Source organism: Cynara cardunculus (assembly GCF_001531365.2).
Source record: "Cynara cardunculus var. scolymus isolate 2C chromosome LG 11, CcrdV1, whole genome shotgun sequence".
In the NCBI taxonomy this organism is placed as follows: domain Eukaryota; kingdom Viridiplantae; phylum Streptophyta; class Magnoliopsida; order Asterales; family Asteraceae; genus Cynara; species Cynara cardunculus.
In genome coordinates, this window is record NC_037538.1 from 13,242,576 (window position 1) to 13,267,231 (window position 24,656).

General features: G+C 35.4%; 1 protein-coding gene across 3 annotated transcripts in view; it reads right to left on the reverse strand.

The window, feature by feature from the left end:
- Positions 1–4,508: 4,508 nt before the first annotated feature.
- The window catches only part of LOC112521210 (protein ANTI-SILENCING 1), a 32,314-nt gene continuing 12,166 nt past the window's right edge, over positions 4,509–24,656 (reverse strand). For all 3 annotated transcript variants that reach the window (XM_025129935.1, XM_025129932.1, XM_025129934.1), the window contains exons 3-12: positions 23,786–23,954; positions 22,057–23,675; positions 10,790–10,816; positions 10,078–10,170; positions 7,524–7,602; positions 7,323–7,413; positions 6,070–6,175; positions 5,827–5,943; positions 5,578–5,716; positions 4,509–4,879 (exon numbers count right to left, since the gene is read on the reverse strand). In XM_025129935.1, the coding sequence (XP_024985703.1) occupies positions 5,666–5,716; positions 5,827–5,943; positions 6,070–6,175; positions 7,323–7,413; positions 7,524–7,602; positions 10,078–10,170; positions 10,790–10,816; positions 22,057–23,675; positions 23,786–23,954 (2,352 nt within the window). In that variant the 3' untranslated portion in view covers positions 4,509–4,879; positions 5,578–5,665. The remainder of the gene's footprint in view (positions 4,880–5,577; positions 5,717–5,826; positions 5,944–6,069; positions 6,176–7,322; positions 7,414–7,523; positions 7,603–10,077; positions 10,171–10,789; positions 10,817–22,056; positions 23,676–23,785; positions 23,955–24,656) is intronic.

Here is a 24,656-nt window from a genome sequence, read left to right on the forward strand (position 1 = left end):
ACATATTATATTATTTAATTTCTTTTACTATCTTATTTTTATTATTCAACATATTATACTATTAAAATTTGTTTTAATTATATTTTTAGAAATTTATTTAAATTCTATTATGAATTATTTGTGATTGATTATTTTGTCAAGCTGTCCCTTTTAATCATTTTACATGTTTATAAGCTAGTTTTTGTCAAAAATAATTTATTTATCAACCATCTTATCAGTGATTAACTAACTTATCAGTAATCAACTAGTTTACCAAATATAATCTTAATACAATAACAAATATTTTATAATTTTCTTTCTAAAAATACACTTTTTATTAAATGGTATTTTTGCCAAAAATGTAGTTTTGCAGATTTTTAATCCTTCTTCTAAATATGGAAAAAAAAAATCTCTTTTTCAAATATGGAAAATTTTCTTCTCACCAACCACATTTTCTCCATTTTAAATATGAAGAATACTTTATTAAATAAATTATTTTTAAGATTAAATAATAATATTTTTAATCATAGAAGATTTCTATAAAATGATTTAATAATAAATAAATATGTTATTCTATTATTATTATTATTTGGTTGAAATTGATTTTTCTTTAGTGTTTAACAGAGTCAATATTTTTAGGTATTTTTAGTGGTTGGATTGCAAATAGGAAAATCAAAAACTAAAATTCCAATGGCATATTTGTGAATGTATATATAGGAGTAAGCTGCAAATTTGGTCCTTCTGGTTTGTCAAAAATAATACTTTTCGTCCCTGTAGTTTCAAAATTACAAGATGGTCATTATGATTTGCAAAAACGTCTGGATTTGATCCCTCCCTTGAACGACCGTTCAAAATTTACGTTAAATAAGTAGCATTTCAGTCCTTCACCTATTTTTTTGCTTTTACCCAACCAAAAACCATAGAGACCAGAATCATAAAATTGGTTTTTTGATCAGGTAAAAAACAAAAAAAAATCGATAAAATGTTAAAAATGTCTCTCACTTAACGGAATATTTTAACGACTATTAGAGGAAGAGACCGAATCCAAAAGTTTTTATAAACCACGATTATCATCTTGTAATTTTTTTTTGATTAACCTGGAGTTCCAACTCGTTATGCGAGCCGACTAATCTCAAGACGACCACTTGCTTTGCAGATAGCCCGAAATCACCGTATTTGAACAAATCATATGTACCAAAATGGAAGATATGGTGTATTGAAAAGGTTTGGTGAAGGGGTAGGGTAAACTACTTGTAGACTTGGGGAGTGAAGTTTGGTGTTTGCTTCAACCACTACTTACTACTATCATATGAAAGTTGTAGGTTAGAGTAGTTGGAGAATCCAATATGTCACCTTCTCTAACTACTTATTTTTACCTTATTAAGTCTATACTATATTATTAAATATTTGATAAAAACTCTTAAATACCATTTTTTATATATATGAAGTACAGTTTATTGATGAATATTACTTAAAATTCAAGATTACAAATAAACTGTGCATAAGTACAACTTATTAAAGCTTATTTTTTTAATTTGTGTAACTAATTACTGCAGATAAACATTTCATTTTAAATATAAAAAATCTAAAATATAATTAGAATAATCATTGAGTTCTAACAGAATACTTAATTATTATTCTTATAAAAATTATATTATTACTTCGTTATTAAATCTAAATTAAATTATAATAAAAAATTGAATTAAATAAAGTACACAAAAAACAAGAACTTTTAAATAGTTAGTTTGATATTAATATTGATATATTTATTATTGAAATTTTATGATATCTTTAAATTTATATTTTATTCAAAATTAAAAACATTATCCTTTTCTCAAAACTATATAAAAACCGTATTATGATATCTACAGAGAAGTAATAAAACGAAACATTAAAATCGAGATATATTTCAGTGTATTACGCGAGTACCATTATAATATAGTTTAAATGATTATATAAATTTATCTGGTTTATTGTGAAAAACACAGTTTTTATGATTATGATGACTTGAGCAATTGGTACGTTACAACTCCCTCCTAAATGTAAATTGAAATAAAGACACTTGGTTTTTCTTTTGAAAATATATCGTAATCATTACTAATGAAGAAAATGAGCTTTTGAGGATGGCTAAAAGATCGAATAAAAGACACAATAATCAATCAAAAGTACGTTGTCTGAAAAAAGTCAATTAAGATGGAATAATGTATCATTTTTGTTCAAACAGTTTAACCGATCGCTATTTTTCAGATGGAATATTGTATCATTTTTTATTCAAAAAGAGCTAAACACTATTAAACTGAACACTTGGATTCATGGATATTTCTGATAATATAATTTATGTAATTTTTCAGGCTTAAATAATTGACAATTTATGTAAAATTAATGGGTGTCACTTACCTTACTGGGTGAGTATAACAAGGGTCGAGAATCTACCAGGTAAGTGAGGAACAATATTCTTACTTACTAAACTCTTACTAGATGATATGAGTTACCAACGAACCATTTTGATAGTCAATAATGTTGTAAATCGAATAAGGTAAATGAGGGTGATGGCTCTTGTCGGTGAGCGTATGATAAACGTCCCCACAATAGAAATTAATAAAAAAATTACAGCAGACTACATTAGAATTAGTGGCCCAGAGAGCACTGCTTTAAAACGCTTCGATAACAGTCGTTATGACAACCACAAGGGTGGGGCTTGATTGGTTTGAACTTGACTCCAAAGGTCAAAAAATATCAGGAGGTCTCAGGTTCAAATCCAAGGAGGAATAAAAATCCTTGTGGCCACAGAGGTTCAAATGCGGTGACTCCGAGCTATTTGCAAAGCAGGTGGTCGTCCTGGGACTAGTCAGCTCGCATAGCAGGGTGGATATTCAAGTTAATTAAAAAAAAAAAAAAAAACAGTCGTTATGACGCGTCGTGGCTCAAGACTTGTGTCTCACACCACATTAAGCCTATAAGCATGCCATAGCCTAATGCGTAGTTATAAGCCTAACTTAAACTATCTCTATCATTGAATCATCGAGTAATAATAGAAAAAATATGTTTATATATAATATTCGAAATTTGTTGTCAAAAGTCACGACTTGAAAAACGTCATAACCTCACAATGGCTTCTAAAGCTTGAGACTTGGCCTCGTATCATTTGAAACCTTGCCAAAGAGTTGATTCATAAATAGGATTAGAGGTGTTACCAAGTTGAACTTTTAACAAGCTATTAAAACTCGAGCTCGGATAGATTTCAAGCACACACTACTTACTTGGAAGCTCGATTAAATTTTTCGAGTCACGTCAGCTGAGTCAAGCCAATATATAAAAACTATTGATCTCAATCTCAAGCCCGCAAATGAGTATCGGACTCAAACTCGATTGAAAAAGTAGACCCCAAATTGAAACAACAACAAAAATCGATCATCCAAAACCTTGATTTCATGCGGAAAAAAAAACCCCAATAAAATATTAGCAAATTAAGGATTTAAGAGATTTGGATTTCGACAAAAGATTTGAAATCTTTGTTTGTTTGGTTTGGAATGGAATTAAATTTTATTATTTATAAAAAAAAACCCATTAATTTACTCTTTTTGTTAATTAATTATTACAAAACAAGTATTTGTTACATATTTTAAATTATTATTACATATAAAATCTACGTAATCCCATAAAATTCCAACTTCATAGGATTTCAAAATCATATGTTTGGACTTTGAAAGGGGGCATTTGACTTGATGGAATGATTTTGAGAAATTTGGATTTGATTTGTAATTAGAGGGATTTGGAATCTTTGATTTGTTTGGTTTGTAGGATTTGAAATGTAATTGAATTCTACTTTTTATAAATAATTTATAAAAACAAATTATAAAAGAATTGAATTCCTTTTTTGTTAATTAATTATTAATAAACAAATGTTTTCAACATATTTTAAAATATTATTACACACAAATCCTACAAAATCCCACAAAATACAAACCCCATGGGATTTCAACGTCCTATTTTTCTAGGATTACAATGAAATCCTAGGATTTTAAATTCAAAAAAACTTCAAATCAAACATGGGATTTGAATGACATAAAACTCCAAATCCTATTAAACTAAACAAGACCCAATGGTCCGTTTGGTTTGCAGAATTGTTTTTTTTTTTTTTTTTTTTAAGAATTTGGATCTAATGGAACGATTTGGATTTGAAGGGTTTGAATTATAATGGATTTTAAATCATTTGTGAGTTTGATTTATAGGGTTAAAATGGAATTGAATTCCATTATTTATAAGAAAAATTATAAATAACTATAAAAATGATTAAATTACAATTTTATTAAACGATTGTTACATTAAATGTTTTTAACCTTTTCTGAAACCTTATTTCATACAATTCTATGAAATCACGAACACCCCCTCAAGAGATCCTATGTTTAAAGGATTTCAATTAAATCCTAGAATTTCAAATCCAAACAATCCAACAAACCAAACATGGGATTGAAATGAATTTGAAATCCAAATCCATTCATTTCCTGCAACCAAACGGAAAAAGAGTCTTCTCAATGGCCGCATCTTCAAAGACGAATCAGGTCGGGTGTTGAGTTCAACCCGGAGTTCATTTTCATCAACCCATGATTCTTTAGAAATGCAATTAGAGTTCCTCCATAATTCTTGGAATTACTAGAAACTAATTGGAAAGACAATGAAGATGAAACATTATAAAACTGGAGGACTTCAACCTCAAATGGTACCAAAATCTATGATGATATTTCTGGATCTCAAAAAACCCGCAAGGATTCAACAAAGATCCATAAAGAACAGCTGATTTCATGAGTCGAGTTGGCTACAATACAGAACTACCAGCACGAAACGAGGGAAAACCGATCTGTGGCTCCGTTAAGGTGGCATTGTACAATGTACCGCTTTTCTGCAGAGCAAACAATCGTTCATAAGCCCAAACTCATGCATAGTTGCCATTGATAATATTGAAAGCTGATAAAACGGACAGGGGGCATTTAGCTAAATGACCTCTAGGCAAGCGTTTTTCCTAAATCAATGACTTAACAAGTTTCTAGGCAATCTTGTGTATGGAAATGATAATTTTTAGTTAAGCAGCGTCATCCTCAAACATGTCAGAAGGTCATAAGGTCATTTCACCAAAGGACCCAAAGCAACATGGGTATATATAGGTATACAACCTTAAACGAAATTCTAATTAAATTGACGATGTAATGAGTTCGAAGCTGTTTTTTTCTTAAATAGGCTAGAAGGTCATGGATTTAAATTAAAATTTTATTAAGGTTTCTATACTAAATGACCCAAGGAACATGAAAACAAGAAAACAAGAAAACAGCAGCCTACAATGCAAGAAACAATTTTTTTTGGGGGGGGGGGGGCTTTGTTCGATTTAAGGAACGGAAATGGGAATATGAGAATGATCAGGTAATCAGTTGTATAGATCTAAGTAATTAAGTATATTGATTCACATAATATCTTAAATAAGTTGAATTCTTTTTAGAAGGATACATCTCTTTGCTAGTGTTCTAACGTTAAAACAGAAACAAGAAATAACATAGAATCTCAAGTGCTCGGGAAATTAATATGTAATCAGTCTACACAGCATACCTGAAAAGTATTTCATGCAAGATTGCGATGGTGGTGAAAACTATGAACAGATAACCTCTTCCTTTGCAGCAACTCCATGAAACTTCACTCATTTTTTCACAAGGGCAGTCTTAACTTTTCTCAGTTCATCTCCTTGTTGCTAAAACAGAACAAAAGTGAAGAGTTCAACTAAGGAAAGAAAAAAAAAGCAAGAACAGCCGACACTCTTGACAACATTTGGTATGTGTAGATGACATGAAGTAGTTCTACCTTGTGAATCATCTCCCACCATTTCTTGGACCGTGATTGTAGTAAAGACCACTCCATGGCCATGTCATATTCGATAGTATTTGGTTGCGAAAAATGTGACGTGGATACAGCTTCATCCTGGAGGATGGATAAATAATGAGTTGACAAATAGAAGACCTGAATAACAAACAGATAAGAAGCACTCATGCACATGTGCATGAATGTGTGTGTGAGAGAGATGATAGAGAGAGAGAGAGATGGTACCATTTCTCGTTGATTTTGAAGTTTCAGTTTATCAATGGCAAGGTGACCAAAAAAGTTGGAATTTTTCCTTACTAAGATAGGAGGACAAGTGATAGCAACAAGAGGCCTGCGAAAAAAAATGCAGATCAACTTGCAATGAGCAAAAAAGAAAAAAATAATGACAAAAAGCATCATTAGCAAAATAATAAATAAAGAAATAAGAAAAAGAACTTCAAATTAGATCATTCAACTTGCAGACTATGAAGTCAAAACATTACACTGACAGAATCGTTATTTTCTATGAACTGTCACAATCATAATAGACTGCAATTCTTTAATTACAGAAAAAGGTGTTGCTGGCTAAAATCCATGTAATGCACTCAATTATGATAAATCAGCATATCTACACGCAAACCCAATTAACATTATATCCTATAAATGCATCGTTTCCAGAATTTTGGTTATGCTGCACTGATTAGAGCTATAAGAACTGTAATCATCCAATAACTGTTGCTATCACTTTAGATTTTGAATCTAAATCATTCCAAAAGGTGATTAGAGGTTCAACCATTCCTTATCCAATAGCAATTTGTGTCCAAGAACTCGATATGAAAAGAAACCAACATTTATATCACTAAATAAAAGTATGAAGCCCCTTGAGGGTATTATTAAAGTTAAAGCCTTTCAGGGTGATAGATTTCATTCTACTAATGACCTTAGTCTTTTGTTTTATCTCAAACTTGTTGAAGCCATACTTTTGCAATACCTTGATTACGATAAAAGAACCCAACATCTAAGAGAGATGTAAATAAATCCGTCATCTTTGTTTTGCAATCATTAGTTTAGCATATCAGTTATTGACCTTTACCATCTCTTTCGTCCTATATTATTGGTCAGCATAGATCCTGCCATTTTCCCAGATTCTCTTGGCTTTTGTTTTGAATACTCTGCACTTCTTTTGTTATCATGTTTAACCATCATAAGCCACAACAAGTTTGAGATAATAATATCAAATATGACAAAAAACGCTATAATAATATCTCTGAAACTATTTAAATAATATTTGATATGAAAACACTATTTGTTTAAAATACTAGTTTAAACACTTACCAAATGTAGTGCCAGTTTAGACTAGAAAGATAAAAATGAATGCTATAGCATGACTTACTGGAAATAGCTCATGCATGCCAACACGTATACTATTTGTTCCAAACAAAATAATTAATATGTGTACTATCTGTAGGTTTAGAAAACTGATGGACGTGGAAATTTACCTCCCATTCGATAACATTAAGCATTCCTCGTCCAATTTTGCAAGAACCCTCTGTGCTGCTTCCTTCGTCTTAAGTAAAATGAGAGCTTGACCTACACATGAAAGTTTAAAAATTTTAAGTTTCTGTAACACGTGAAAGACAAATAGACATAATGTAAATGTCTCCAACTTCATTTCCCAACTATTTTCATCCAAAATGTACCATAATGTGGGCTAGATACTGCAGTGCGCTGTAGAATCTTTGCTTCACAATTTTCCGTTAAAGCATGCCAAATTATATCCTGAAAAACAAATTAAAGCAGTCAAACTCATTTTTTTCTGTTTGTAGTAATACGATATAATCGTCAACACGGCCCTTATAGAACAACTCATACAGATATATTTCAAAGCATTCACAAAAACACTTCCACAACTCCAGAGAAGGAGAACAGAGTGAAGTAATCTTTTGATGCACTTAGAGCAATGGAAACCCAGAAAGAAAATAATTGTGTGCATCCCAGATCCTACTTTCATATGGATCCGTTGCTTCTCCTATGATAGGCATCAGGGGTAAAACCAACCAAAATAAAGACACTGAAGCTCTGATAGTCACCCATCGCAGACATCAGGGATAACTCTCGAAAAAAATCTCATCTCAGCATGTTATTAGTGTAGAAAGAAAAAACAAACAGATGATACTGGCAGCACCATTAGCTCATTACATTTAACTTTTAAGCCTGAGATCATTGGATGTATCAAAATTCGTTTTTGAAAAATGGTGGTGTTGATTAAATACATTGAAAACCATAACACAATTGCTGGTATGAAAAAGAGACATCATAAATTCATGATTTCATTAGCTACACTACTACTGTTAACCTCACCAGCATTGCTATATATCAGTTGTGTTTATCCTGATTATTTAACCACGGCTTGTCAGGAATTGGGTAAAAGAAATATCTGTGAGCATCTAAAATTGGCTTTCAGCACATGCCTTCAACGATTTTCCAGGAAGGCAGGAACATCCACATGGATTCATGGACCTTCTAGTGGATATGCAGGGTTCTTGCTAAAAACTACATAAAACGAATCTCAGTAGCAATCAGGTCTATTTCAGTTGCAATATGGTTGAGAATTCAGTTCATCCTACGTACGTCAGAAGAGGCATTTAGTCACCCATGGTCAGAACACTATCGACCCGTTATGAAAAATTATATGAAACATATTTTTATTTTATGTAAAAATTATTGAAGTCAATGACAAACCATTCGTTGACAAAAGCTAATTTTTCAATCAAACAACATTAACGGAGAATGAAATATACTTCTAAAAAAAGAGTAGAGGTTACGCAGTTAACGTGGTCGTTAGCGGAAATCGTGGTCGGGACCGTGATTTGAAATTGCGGTTTTCGCGATGGTATAACAGTAAAAGAACTACGTTCATAAAATAAATTGAATATATATATATAAAGCTTAATATATTCTATGCCTAATACATATCAAGTCAAACAATTCAAGCCACACAAGCAACATAGTAATAGAGTTTATAAAGCTCATAAACGACTAGATGAGCTAACCTTGCTAAACTACTTGGTAACTACTGCCCTATAAAAATAAAATAATAAACCAGAGCTATCCAATTATGTTCATAAATTGAAAAAATAAAACAATAAATAGGAGTATGGGACAATGGGTGAAAACATCAGAGTAATGTTGCTGGTAGAGTCTGGAGAGCGGAGAGGAGTTGATTGAGGGGTAGAATCGTAGATTGAATTAGAGTCTGGGGATAAGTGATCCTAGTGGCGTTGCTTATATATACAAAATTGGTCTGGAATTGGAATTATCGAGATCTTTTAAGTTTCAACCTAATAAAAGTCTTAAAGTCTGGGTCAAATCGACATCTTAAGCTGTGGGTCAAATAGAAGTAACTTGGTCTCAAACAAAACAGCCCACTTTAAATAGCCCAAAAACAAGAACAAAAAAGACCAGGCAAAGAATAGCGCTATTATCGACCACTATTTCAGATCAAATATCAGTGTCTAGTGTCGGAACTTGCAGTACCACTATTTGCAGACCGCTATTTCCCAAATGACCGCTAGCCGCTATAACACGCAATTAACTGCCCAGAGTAGAAGCACATTGTGCTTAACTTTCACACTTATGGGTCAAAGGCTAAGCTGTAGAAAAACACACTTGAGGACCAGGTTGAATTGTCAAACATATGATCATCGGTCTTGAACAGATTTTTCAGAATTGGGTTTCTTTGATGACCAGGTAGAATTGTTAACAAGAGGTGTTCAATCAGATACACTGGATATTTTATACATTGAAGAAAAACAAATACAAGTGTAGAAGTTGGATATTCAAATTAGTTTTCAACATCCAAGTAAAAACTTTTTATTCCAAACTACTAGGCGAAGGCTCAAATGAAACCAAAAGAAATTTAAGAATGGTGGAAACAAACATAACGTGATGAACTCCCAAGGGTTTTGGGGCACAAAAGGCATCCTTTGATATTAATGTTGGCCTAACCGGCTTGTCATTCAGATTTAGCTACACACATCTTTTATACATGTTGTCTATTGAGGTAGAAACAATCAAACTTATCCTTCAATATTTTAGCAAGACAATACATTCCACGTTCTTTGCGAAGATGGATGGTTCATAGTCATACTCTACCCAAAACTATAACACAAAGTCAGATAGAAGACAGTTGGAAAAAAGTTTTTGCACACATGAAAGCGACATAGTCCATTGCGTTATTGAAATGACATATACCTCAACTTCTCCGGAAGTATAATTTGGATCCACATTATAGAGCAGGACCGCTGTTCCTTGATCATATGCATTCTTCAATCTTTCCTCCCAAGGCTAGATGAAAAAAAATACCAAATCAAAAGTTTAGATAAGTGGTAAGCAGTGATATATTGAAGCTAAATGTCAAGACAAGAGTAAAATTGATGAAGATTGACAAATTAGATTCTTCTTTTCCATCTTCATTTAACCTTATACAGTTTTATGCTTTTCTTATCCAACTTCTGTACCTAACAAGAAAGTTTTACATTAAAGCTTTCGAAGGATCTAAATGATACCAAATTTATAGCAAGCAAACTACTTTCAAAGTGGTCCAGGGGTGAAATACGAACTTCCAAGATCATATCATCTAAGTGGCCATATTAAAAAGGAAGAAGAGAGAACTGAACGGAAATAACCAGAGGGAGAAAAAGATGGATGGAAAATAAGCTGTTTAGCAATTGTTCAGAAAAAAGGCAGGTGAGTTCCTCATGGGAAATTCTTGTGACATAGAATAACACCATTTGGTAGTCGATACATCCAAATAAATGGTTGGAAACAAGACGGAAAATGAATCACCAGTTAAATAACATACTAATGAGCTAAAGAATAAGTACAGAATTAAGCAGATATGAAAAGAAAAGAAGCTTGTCATGGAATGATAGGACATTGTACAAAGTATAAGAAGAATACTTACAAGTCGCCGGAACCAACCGCTTCTATCCTGCAAGATTTCAACAGCAACATTTATGTTAGTCGTAAGCACAACAGTTCAAAAACATAAAAGACAAATACAACATCAATGATCATAAAATGTCATACACTTGGGCCAAATGACTATTCATGAGAGGAAAATTACAGATATGTTCCTAGAAACATGATAACTTCTCCATGTAGACAAAAACTCATTTGTTAAAAGCGTAATGCAGGTCAACTTAAACATCTGTAGCAAGAACTCCCAACTTAAACCCACGATTAACTGCCATAATAACCACCTCCGCAGAAGATAATGTTTTGATATTAGACAAAAGTTTGAAGCCATCCAATAACCAAACATAATGTTGACCCGTAATGCAGAACCAACTTACCCACAAAGTTTGACTGATTCCAACTCAATTCGATGGTTATAACTCATGAAGAGACGCTATCTAAGCAATCGTCCCACTTCTATGACCAATAAATGGGATGCTGACGAAATGGAATTCTTGAGGCATCATGTCAGCCATGGAATCTGATTTTTTGTCAAGGACCATAAATTGTAAGCAACAAAGACCCTTTGCGAGCATTTGCACGTTATCTTCCATGTTAGAGCCCTATTGTGTAAACATGGGAACAACCTTTGACAAAAGAATTCACATTTCATTTATTCAACACGTTCATTTTTTTTGGTGACTGGTACTACTAAGGATTGGTACAAGTATATTACCAATCAATGTTCCCAACCATCAAGTTCTTGTAATCTATCCCTGCCTCAGCCTAAAAAGATGCAAAGCCATAAAAAAATTATTGTCTTCCACAACAGAATCTGATAAGTGAAATTCCGAGCAAGTGTTCCCTAATCTTCTTCTATCTGAAGAACTGATTCATTGAAATAATAAGTCACAATTGATATCAACACATCTGACTAACGTTTAGGAGTTCCTTTGTGCAATCCTTTTTCCTTTTTGTTGCTGCATATCTCGTTTGTACACATCTTCTCTTCGTTTTCTGGGTCTCTAGTGATACAGATGGAATTCGAAAGGTCAAATCTTTGATGATTCCATCATCTATGATTGAGTTGTGAAAACTTCTGGAATTCTTTCTGGTTAAAGAATCTATTTCTAGCTGCTTTGAAATAATTAGGAGATTCGTGAACTATAAGTCTCACATGAAGTTTGATTGCCTAAAGCCAAAGGAGGGCCCTCTTTCTCAACTTCCACTTGGTCCTCGTTGAGTTGATTTTTGAGGAACCCCAAATGATGAAGATATCTAGCCTTAGGGTCTTGCATTCTAAAAAAAACGACATCCTCCGCTAGTGCCTATATAGCATTTTCAGGTATGTCTGACATCATCTTGCCTTGGTATGGTGCACAACTTATCACTTGATGTGCCGGTAAGTCCTACACTCCTACCATCTCATAGAAGGACTTGGCGACATGCATATAAGTAAAACAAGACCTCGCTCTTTTTTATGTGTCATCCATCTAAAATATCATTGTATTAGTTGGACAAATTACATGCAATTTGAACTATTCTATGACCTTTTTCTTTCCTTATTTTGTTTTTCCAGAAGTTAGAGGTATAGAAGTCATGGGCTTCATTGATTGGACATCTCATAGATTCCGGTGGCACACTTTTGTAATGCTAGTATTAGAGAAGCTTATTTCTGGCCATGGCGACCCTATTTTCGAGCACTTGAGACCAAATTTTTGAGTTACTATGCTAGTCTTTTGGTTAGGTAAATATATTGTGTTCCTTAATCAAGTCTGTGTTTTTTAGTCAAGTCAATTTTACTTCTATCTGAATCTTTCATAGTGACTACTCAACATATTATTTACAAACAACTATTTTATAAGTTTATGGCTTGATTATGGTAGCCTGCAAGGTTGCATCAAAACTTACTGCAAACATGCTTTAGAAGAAAAATGTTGCTCGATGTAAAAGCTTGTATCTACTTTGATGCCCACATATTTCTTATTCGTTGCAATGTAGAGACAATTTTTTTGTGGGAAGAGTGACACGGTGTTGACTACCAATTTCCTTATCAAGTGAATGCATGCATTCATTCTTAATGTATACCTCACCTATTTTATAACCTTCGATTCCATTTCTTCAAGACTCTTGAGTGACTTTTCAATGTGCTTAGCTTTTTTAGGATACGTCCCAAGAAGCAACATTAGAGTCCAAAACCTATGGAATGCATCTTTATAGCTACTCTTGTGTCATATAACTACATTCACACCATCTTTCGTCCAATGTGTTGACATCCCCTCTAGCTCCTATTATCCTTCGAACTTCATCTATGATAATATGCTATCTAATTTACCAAAACGAAACTGTAAGTTTTTACATTCCCACAACACGTGTCACACACTAAGGGGCTGAAGAGGTGAATCTTGTTTGGCAAAAAAAAGTGTTACCTCTTAATGGTTCTAAATCCCTCTGATTGATTTTGTATCTTGGGCCTCCCTGAACCATTCAGCGCCCTAATTTCATTCTGAACAATTACCAAACAACCATATTTCATTTTGCACTATATCATAAGAGCCTTTAATCATTATAACCACTTAATCATCCTGCACCCAACCATTCATCAATTGCCAAACAGCCTTCTAATATTGCCAAGGAGTATGTAAACCTATAGGGTCGCACACAAAGAATACATATCTTACGATATGGTTTTTGGATAACCAGAAACCCGAATATATCATGTTGATTATTAAATAGTTATTCTATCAGAATAACAAAAGTATGTGTTAAGAGTGTAATTACGATAATTACAGGGTTTGATGTGTAAATGTACTTATATATAATTTTATTATGATTAATAAAGTAAAACCTTTATTTAGGCTTTAGGGGCTTATGGGTTATGATACGTTCGGCCCAAGTTTGGGGATTATGGTCTATCTATCCAATGGCCACTTGTAAATAAGGTGATAGGCCTAAGCCTAAAAGGTTAATCAATCTTTTTAGATTTAGAGATTATCAGAGAAAAACAGAAAAGAAACCTATTTTTCCTGTTAAACACATACTAGAAATCTAGTGTTTTCAGGCTAGCACCTTGTCGAGGCCTAGGGTGTTCATATGTGGATCTACATAGAGGAAACGTAACTTGGTTTCTAGTGCTCCATCAGAACCTAATACAAATCTCAAAGGTAAAATTCTAAACACCCTATGGTTTGTTTAGATTCATTTAAATATGTCACTGGATAGGGATGGGGTTTCTTTATTTCTACGATAATTTTAACTTTAATACGGATAGGATTTCTTTAATATTCTAAACACCCTATGGTTTGTTCGGATTCATTTAAAGTAACCTAATTTTAATTTTCTGCTGCGTTTTAGAAGGTTACTTGTTGATATAAACCCTACATAAACAAACCCTGTATATAGACCTTTCTACCACAAGGGGTAAGGAGGTTGTTTCCAAGAAGATCCTTGGCTTGTAAACCAAAAAGAAACAAGAAAAGAAGTGTTGAGTGTCAGCCAACAAGCAACATGAACAGTAACAGTTAGCATAAACAAAGACAACGAAAGTGGGTTATAACAAAGAAGGAAACACAAACACAACCCTTTATATCTACCAACCATCTTCTTAATTTTATCTATATGACGATTATATCCATTTTTCTTGTTAATCTTGGGTGTTAGGGCCAACTTGTGTGCAACTCGACTAATCCCATGGGCCCTAAGAACAACCAAGAAAATCGACAACGGCCTTGGAGGAACTGGGGGACTTGAACAGGTGTCCTCTAGGAAGAGGCCGAATATATTACGATTTTCATACGAATAGTGAGAAATCTCATAGTTTATCCAGTTGGGGCATAGAAAGAAGACATGATATCCTTCTAATCCACTTTTTCATGACTCCTTGGTGACTTTTAATTGTGTCCATCCAAAGGAGCTAAGTTCAATCCCAAATCTTTGGAGTGCATCTTTATAGCTTAGTGGGTGTTTGATTGCTTGAACCATCATCTTATCTGTCATATGTGGATGACGTTTGGCTAAGGACCAAATGGAATGTTATACCATTTATCATTCCTTTTTTCCTATGTTACCCTTCTTCTTTCTCATTTTCATCAACCCCCATAACACCAATCCAACCCACTTTTAAACCTTTCATCCCCTCTCCATATACTACAAAACCAAAGTTGTTAAAGGCTCAACGCGAACTTAGGCGCAAATGGGTCCTGGGGACTAGGCCCGAGGCGCAAGCAAAAGGCGCCGGCCTAAAAAATGTGAGGCACATCTTATCAAAAATAATATATATATATATATATATATTTATATATATATATATTTATATATATATATATATATTTATATATATATATATATATATATATATAGAGAGAGAGAGAGAGAGAGAAACACACACACAGTTGTAACAACTCAAATATGCGGCAAAGCCTCCAATGCAGCAACCAACAGTACTTCAATAGAGGCAGAAGGGAGAAATGTTTAAAGCGTGAGCCGTGATCGAAAAAGTTTTAAGGTCTGTGTATTTATAGAAAAGGGGGCCTAAAGTTCTAGGGTTCAGGTATTTAATATTAGGGTTTGACTATCTATTTAATAACTCTTTTTTAAGTAGTCTAGGAGATGAGAAGATGAGAGAACTTAATTAATATTAGGGTTTGACTAGGTATTTAGTAACTCTTTATGAGGCGCACCTAGGCCCACAAGGCGCATCAGCACCTTGGTGAGCCTCGTGAATATGCCAAGCCTCGGCTTTAAAAAATCCCAAGACCTTGAGCCATATGAGCCTCAGAGCCTAATCGCGTCTCAGGCGTGCTTTTAACAACTATGTACAACTATGAATCCAATAATTTTATTACTTTATATTTGTTTCATTAATTTATTAATTATGACTATAATAAGATTTGTTATGGTTTACTTGTATGTGTGCCATGTGCATTATATAAGTAAAAGCCATCTCAAACAACTACTATCGTATTTGACCCCAAATTGACGAATTTTGTAACTACTAATAAAATATTTAATATTTCTCTTATAACATCTTCATTTAGATTATAATTTTCTGATAATTCTAATCAGTGTTCCAACAATCATTAGTTTAATGACGGATGGCTAAACTATAATTGTATGTTATTTACAATGTCCATTTACAACACTTGACAAACAATCATTTTTTTCATTTAGGACTTCATACGAACCACCTCTAAATCATACAACTCTAGATCATACAATTTTACCAAATAGATCCAACTACAGTGCCTACAAAGTGGAGCTTCTCGATTTTGGAAATCGATGGTGTAAATTGACGGATTCAGCAGTCAATTTGAGGAATCGGCAACAACAATCAATTTCTAAAATTCATCGGTCTAAATTGATTCTTCTACAATCAATTTTGTTGTTGGGTGCTCAATTGGAGGTATCGACTTATGACGAGCAATCAAGCTTGATGTTTTGATTTCTTGAATGGTCGATTTTTTTGGGATCAATTTTTGGATTGCCCATTTTGGACGGCCAATTTAGAAATTGCCGACTCAATTGAAGATTAGTATGGATATTTGTTCTTGATTTCTCAACATTGAACCTTGTACCATAGTTCTTCTCAAGATTTCAGAAAATGCCTCCACAAATGATGAGCTTATGGAGAATTAAACTGAGAGCTCTCCTAAAACAACAAGGCATCTGGATTCCCTTGGCAGGTGAAAGGCCTAAAGATATGGCTGAATCTGAGTTTGCACAACAAGATGAGAAGGCTCACTCTACCATCTTGTTGTCTTTGGTGGATGAGGTGATTTATGAAGTTGCCGAGGAGGAGACTGTTGCGTCTTTATGGTTGAAACTAGAGAGTCCCTACATGATCAAGTCCTTAACGAACAAGTTGTTAAAGCAAAGGTTATTCTCACTACGAATAAAGGAGGGAATGCCTTTGAAGGAACATCTTGACTAGTTAAACTCCATTCTTATGGATTTGAAGAATGTTGAAATCAAGATTGAAGATGAGGATGCCGCCTTCATCTTACTTGTTTCGTTGCCCATTTCATATGAAAATCGTGTCAACTCATTCATTGTTGGTAGAGACAAATTACTATGGAAGAAGTTCGTTCAAGCTTGCACTCACGAGAATTGCGCCATAAAGCTTCAGGAAGTAGTTCTGAAAGCCAATCAGTAGGCTTGTCGGTGGTAAACGGAGATAGAGACAGAGGTAGAGAGAAAGGAAAAGGGAAGTGGAAAAGTAGAGGCCGATCAAGATCGAAACCTAGAGGTCCAAGTGGAAACCTAAGGGATGGATGCCACTATTGTAAAGATTTGGGTCATTGGGAAAATGAGTGTCCAAAACTGAAGACAAAAGGATCCACTGCTGTAGCAAAAGTTGATTCGTGTTCGGAGGCTGATGTGGTACTCTTGGTGGTTGATTGCAATAGTCGGTTAGAGGTATGGATTCTTGATTCCGCATGTACATTTCACATGACACCACATAAGGATAGGTTCAACACCTATAATAAGATTGCAACCGGAAATGTCTTGACGGGAAATGAGATGTCGTGCAATGTTGTTGGAATTGGATCGGTGAGCATTAAAATGCATGATGGGACAGTGAGAACTCTAACAGATGTTCGTCATGTACCCGGGTTGAAGAAAAACTTAAATCTCTTTGGGCGTGTTTGACTCAAAAGGCTTCAAGTACACCGGTGGTGTTGTAATTCGGGTCACTAAGGGTGCATTAGTAGTGATGAAAGAAGCCAAGAGAGGTACCTTGTATGTGCTTGAAGGTAGCATGGTTGTTGGATCAGCAGCACCAGCCCTGAATCGTGTAGAGAATGAGTCAGATTTGACACGTCTATGGCACATGAGGCTACAGCATGTTAGTGAGAAAGGCATGGTAATTCTCTGCAAGAAAGGACTTCTTGGAGGTCATAGAGTTGCTGAATTGGGCTTTTGTGAGCATTGCATCTTTGGAAAACAAAGAAGAGAGTTTCAGAAGTTGTCCATACAACCAAGTCGACTTTAGATTACCTTCACATTATTGTTGGGGTCCCTCGCAAGTTCCTTCACTTGGTGGTGATCGTTACTTCCTCTCAATTATTGACAACTACTCTAGGATGACTTGAGTATTCGTCATGAAGCATAAGAGTGAGTCGTTTGAGAAGTTTAAAGATTGGAAAGTTTTCATTGAAAATCAAGTTGGGAAGAAGATACAGTAGCTGCGAACGGACAACAGATTGGAGTTTTGTTCAAGCGAGTTTGATCGGTTTTGTAAAGATGAAGGAAATACAAGGCACCGGACGGTTAGGCACACTCCACAGCAGAATAGAGTAGCCGAAAGGATGAATCAAACGCTGCTGGAAAGAGTGAGATGTGTGCTGTCGAGTGCAGGGTTGACTAGAAGTTTTTGGACAAGCGTTAAACACAGTTTGCTACTTGGTGAATAGATACCCCGGCTGCGGCAATTGATTGTAACACTCCTATTGAGGTGTGATCCAGTAAGTCGGCCGATTGAACGGGCTTAAGAATATTTGGTTGTCCTTCATACTACCATGTTAGTGAAGGAAAATGGAACCAAGTTCAAAGAAGGGGTTGTTTATGGGATACGGAATTGGAGTAAAGGGCTACAGATTTTGGTCTCTTGATAAAAGAAAAGGTGATTCTCAGTTGTGATGTATTGTTTGATGAGGAGAGTATGTTACGTGGCGTGAGGTATTCATTACTCCAAGTGCTCAAGAGGAGAGTGTGTCGGAACAGGTGGAGTACGAGTTAAATGGTCCCGATGAAGGCGAGAATAATGTTGGACAGCAGAGTAACTTGCCTCAAACTAAACCTGTTGTGCCCGAAAATCAGCACCAACCTGCAAAATTTCGATTTATAGCATTAGATAAGCCCCAAAGACAAGTTGGTAGGCCAATTCGATATGGTTTTGATGACATGGTGGCCGATGCTCTGGAATAAAGCGATTTCTGGAGCTTAGAAACATACTTTTCTTTACCTTGAGCTACAAAACCCTCCTAGGCTCCTATTGACTCATATAGATTTTCTCTTCAAGCTCACCATGTAAGAAAGCCGTTTTGACGTCCATTTGTTCCAACTCCAAATTTGCTTGTGCTACTAGTGCCAACAACACCTGAATGGATGTATGATGCACCACCGACGAGAAATTTCATTATAATCAACCCCTTGCTCTTGGCTATAACCTCTAGCCACCAAACGGGCCTTGTATCTCACACTTTCAGCTCCTCGCAGCCCCGTTTTCCACTTAAAGGTCCACTTACACGTCGCAACTTTTCTGCCTTGAGGTAACTTCACTAATTTCCAAGTTCTATTCTTGTGAAGGATTTCATCTCCACTCATGGTTGTTATCCACACATCAACCTCCTTTGTTGTGATTGCTTCTTTGCAAGTAGATGGCTCAAAGAACTCCATTTCTTCAGCATGAGTTAAAGCAATCTCCGAGACAGTGGTATAAAAGTTTTGACAACATTATGGTGAGTCATGGTTTTAGTAGAAGCCCTTATGATTGTTGTATATATAATAAGAAAGGTGATGACGAGTCACATGTGTATCTGCTACTTTATGTGGACGATATGTTAGTAGCGGCTCGTGATATGGTTGAAATTAAGAAGTTAAAAGGGCTCCTTAATTATGAGTTTGACATGAAAGATTTCGGGGCTGTTCAAAAAGATTCTCGGTATGGAGATTATCCGAGATAGATCTAGACGTAAACTTTTCTTGTCCCAGAAAAGTTACAATTTGAAGATACTTTCTCGATTTGGTATGGCTTTTGCAAAGCCTATGAGCACACCTTCATCGGCAAATTTCAGATTATCAGTGGCTTTGGCACCTCAAATAGAGGCTGAGATGGAGTATATGAGCAAAGTTCCTTATTCAAGTGTTGTAGGAAGTCTTATGTATGACCATGACTGTACTAGACTTGACATAGCTCATGCTATTAGAGTTGTTTCGCGCACATCGCTTATCCGGGGAAAGAACATTGGGTTGCCATGAAACGTATTTTTCGTTACCTCAAAGGTACAACTGATGTAGGTCTCATTAACGGAGATTAAGAAGATTGCATTGTGGCTGGATTTTCAGATTTTGATTACATAGCTGACCTTGACACACGGAGGTCATTAACGGGATATGCGGTCACTGTTGGAGATGCCTTAGTGAGCTGGAAAGCGACGTTACAGCCGTTTGTTGCTTTGTCTACAACAGAGGCTGAATATATGGCTCTTACGGAGGCTGCAAAAAAGGGATTTGGCTGAAAGGTTTGCATGGAGATCTTGGGTTTCGTCAAGATCAGACTGTAGTTTTTTGTGACAGCCTGAGTGCTATTTGTCTTACAAAAGACGGGTGCATCATGAAAGAACGAAACATATAGATGTTCGTTATCACTTTATACATTCGGAAAGGAGAATTGAAGTGAAGGAAGTGAAGACGACAATCTAGCTGATGCACTGACGAAACCCGGTTCTTTGAACAAGTTTAGGCATTGTTTAGATCTCCTAAACATTGGTAACTGGAAGTAAAAAATTTACTGTACTAGAATTAAAGCCAAGGTGGAGATTTGTTAGGTGTGGCTTTAATTAAAATAGTTAGTTGTTTTTCTGCTAGCATGACTTGGCTATTACCTATAAATACGTTGGGTTATCCTCATTTGTGGAAAATCCCAATTTCGAAAATAAGATTCCTTCGATTTCCCGGTTCTTTCAAAATTCTCTCTACTCGATTTCTCTAATTTCTTAAAAATTTTAATATTATTAATATTAATAAATTACATAAATTAACCAAAATATAGAAACGGTATAAAAATAGTATGAGGGCAGTAAAGTGGAAGTTTAAAAAGCATAAAATACAATAAACAAAATTTAAAGAATAAATAAAATTTAAAGAATGAACAAAATGAAAAAAGGGAGACGTATTTGATGTTTTGGAAAAGAATCAGGTTTTATTCTGAGGTTATATTGGTAAAAGAATATGTCTGTTCCACCATGTTCCATAGGGTAGTGGTGGAACATGCGTGTCCCACTTTCTTACATATGTTCCGCATAAAAGTCCTGCCAAACATGGAACAATGATCCTTGTTTTGTTGTCCTGTCCGATGTACCAAAAGCACCCTAAACGCTATCTTAAATGCCATCTATGATTTTCTCATCTGAAACATGTTATGTGGTTCTATCAACCCAAGTTTACTTGTCCATTAATCCAAATTTTGTCATCCATCCTAATCACGTCTATAGCCGACGACAACAGAAATGGACCACTATCCTATTCAAGAACAGTTAATATGTGTCACAATCCATATTTGGTACTTTCACCAACATACACACTATATAGCAAGAACGGCAAGCCCCTACTGACCGACTACATGTCTGTGAGGATCCCACCATAGAGCCTTCTACTTCTAATAGACCACGAACTAGACCAAAATCATTCTTAACGAGTGCTATCAATCCTATTTTAGATTTCTTCTTCACCTGTGAATAACTAGTCCAACATGTAGATCGTATTAACATAATATTATCCGTTTCATAAGGATACAAACAAATCTTGGTATTTAAAAAATGCGGAATAGAAAGAAAGGATGAGGCAATCAATCAATCAATATAGATTCATCTGAAATTTGAATCAAATCTACATAGCACCCATAGGTACATAAGAAATGTATTGAATCGTTTCTTTTTTAATGACTAGATCCACTTTCATTCACCCTATTACACCACCATAAACAATTACTTTATTCCTATAAATGTGTTGAAGGTTCCTCTCTTTGGCACCTAAGTTGGTAAAAGGTCATGTAATGAAGATGAATGCCTTACAAATAAGTGATAGTTGGCTTGTGTATTGTCGAGAGATTTTGTCATCTCGACAACTAGATGGGATAGTTATCAAGGTATTGTTGAGCTAAAGTAAGTTACAAGAGATCAATTCCAAATTACTAATTTCCATCCTCTTTCCTACTTTTTGGAGAGGTTTCTCATTCTCATCAAAGGGTTTTGATGTGCCAACATGAGTTACTAACAAGGTGTGTAGTGGGAATTTTTGGGCTGCAAACAAATAGAATTATCCATGCAAGACATATATCAATGTTGCCGAAACCCAATAAACATGAGTGGATAGCACAATTCCTACTTAAAAGGGTTATAAAAAATCATTGGTCATGACCACTAAGAAAGAGCAAAAGATGAAGGCAACGTGCTAAAGTTGGTGAATTGCTATCCTATATGAACTCAATTTTCATTTCCTATTTACTTGAAATATGAAAAGGGTTATAAAAATCATTCGTGCAAATCAACTTACAGCATTTGGCTTTGGACCGACCACGAATTCCTGGTAAATGGTTTTCTTGTCTCTATCAGTTGATAAACCAGAAACCTTGGGTGATTTGCTCATAGAAAGCCTCCTTTTGCTCTCAACAGATTGCTCCACTTTAGGTTGCTTATCTACCAAATCTTTGCCATTACTGCCACTGGTATCAATGCTCAGCTTCTGAACAGAGTTGTTTTTCTTATTATCCGGCATCTTAAAAGAGCCATCAGTCCTGGTTTTGTTCAACATCCTGCCTTCCAAGTCATCCGTCACTTTTGTGGAACTCTTTCCCTTGTCAGATTCCAGGAGAACTTTACCATTCTTTCCATGTGGTTTTATGGAATTAGTCAATCTCTCGGAGTCCCCATCAGCTTGAACTTCAACCTGTATTTCTTTGAGTGTCGTTTTATCATTGGACTTGATTTTCTTCAAGGGACGGTCATGTAAGTTATCAGATCCCGCAGGAGTCTTATTTTTCTCCTTGGCTTCCACCTTATGAACAGGGAGCGTGCTCTCTTCCATCTCATCCTTATCTTTACTGCAGGGCATATTCTTTTGCTTCGAATTATCCTTGTCAGCTTTAACAGTGCACCTATCAGATTTACCCATTTCTGAATTGGTGCCAGATGTTTCCGAATCCTTCAGATCCTTAACATGGAGCGGTAACTTTTCTTCATGTTTTGAGTTACTGTCAACAGGTAATTTGCTGGAGTTCTCAACCTTGGATTTCTTGGAGGGCATATCCTTCAATCTCTCAGAGTCCCTGGCAACTTCAAGCTCTACCTGTTTTTCTTTCGGTACTGCTTTATCATTGGACTTCATTTTCTTCAAGGGTCGGTCATGTAATTTATCATTTCCAGTAGGAGTCTTGTTTCTCTCCTTAGCTTCCACCTCATGAACAGGGACTATGCTCACTTTTCTCTCATCCTTGTCTTTATTGCAAGGCATATCCTTGAGCTTCGAATTATCCTCGTCAGCTTTATCAATGCAGCTGTCAGTTTTACCCATTTCTGAACTCGAGCCAGTTGTTCCCAAAGCCTTCAGTTTATTAACAGGTAGTTTGATGGATTTTTCAACCTCAGATTTCTTGGAGGGCATATCCTTCAATCTGTCAGAGTCCCCAGCAACTTCAAGTTCAACCTGTTTCTCCTTGGAAGGGTTTTTATCGTCTGGCATAATTTTCTTTAATGGTCGATCATGTAATTTATCAGATCCCGTAGGAGGCTTGTTTCTCTCCTTAGCTTCCACCTTGTGAATGGGAACCATACTCGTTTTCATCTCATCCTTACCAGCCTTATCTTTACTGAAGGGCATATCCTTTAGCCTTGAATTATCCTTGTCAGCTTTAAGGATGCAGCTATCATTTTCAGCCAACAAATTTGGAATATCTTTGCCTTGAGATTCTCCTTTCGCATCTACTTTCACTTCTACTTCAGCTGACAACTTAATATCTTCTTTGTCATCCTTAAGCTTGTTGGTTAGGCTTTTTGTTAAAAGCTGATGTACTTCCCCGCAAGTAGTGGTGTTCTGGTTTTCCTCCTTCCGGTCAGAGATACTTTGAGGGAGAGTGCTGGTGTTTTCACCCTCTTTTCTGTTAAATATGTATTCAACTGTAACAAAATTTGCACACGAAAACACATATAAGAAATGAAATCAATCACCAGAGATAGACCCTAGTTTAGAATGGAAAAGTTCGAGCTAGAATATTCGGTAGACATACTTCCGAGCCCACCAACTTTCTCCTCCATTTTATCCAATATACTGCAGCTTTGAACATCAAACGTACGATAAAATATGAAATCCGCCACCTTGAGTTCCTCATCTGAAGGTTGGGGGTTTCTGCGGTCCTTTGACACACAAACAACATTGCATTGACCAGCAATTGCTTCCTGATCAAATAATGACAAGAATTAGGAAAGGCGATAATTCCTGGCATGAGACGCACTCATCCAAGCACCACAACAGATTCGGAAGAACTTCAAGGATTGGTTAGTTTCTGCTGCCTCCAAGAAAGCGGCTGAAACATATTTGCAATAAAACTCGATATGTATGCAATATGCTCGACTACTAGTAAAGCCAATTTTATCACACACTAAACAAAAGATCATTCAAACACAGGGCCATAAGGTTGCTTGCTAAAGTCATCACGGATACAAAAGAAGCCGGGTGACATCTTCAAGGAAAACTCAACAGTAGTGGAACACTCTTGCAAAGAGCCATCACAAAAAATCTACAAAGAAAGAGAGGATTACAAATTCCCTGGGAAGACGAATTCACAAGAACCAAACAAGAAGAGAAACATATTTTCTTCAAACCAGCCGAAGTTGACTGAAAAAGTTCCCCAAAAGCTGCCATCATGACCTTGATTAGAGCCCGCCAAAACCATCTTTAGCACGACGTAAGAATGAAACTGGTCTCTCAATATCCACGAATATGAGATGCTAATAACATACTTGTTGAGACCATGCTTAGGTGTGTAGCTAAGTGAAATTTTGGAATTCACCTACAAAAAGTGCACACTTCTAATTGTATGGGATTAGGTTCCAAAGGCAAATCCCTCTTAAGTCGCTCTTCTTTAAATAAGACCAATA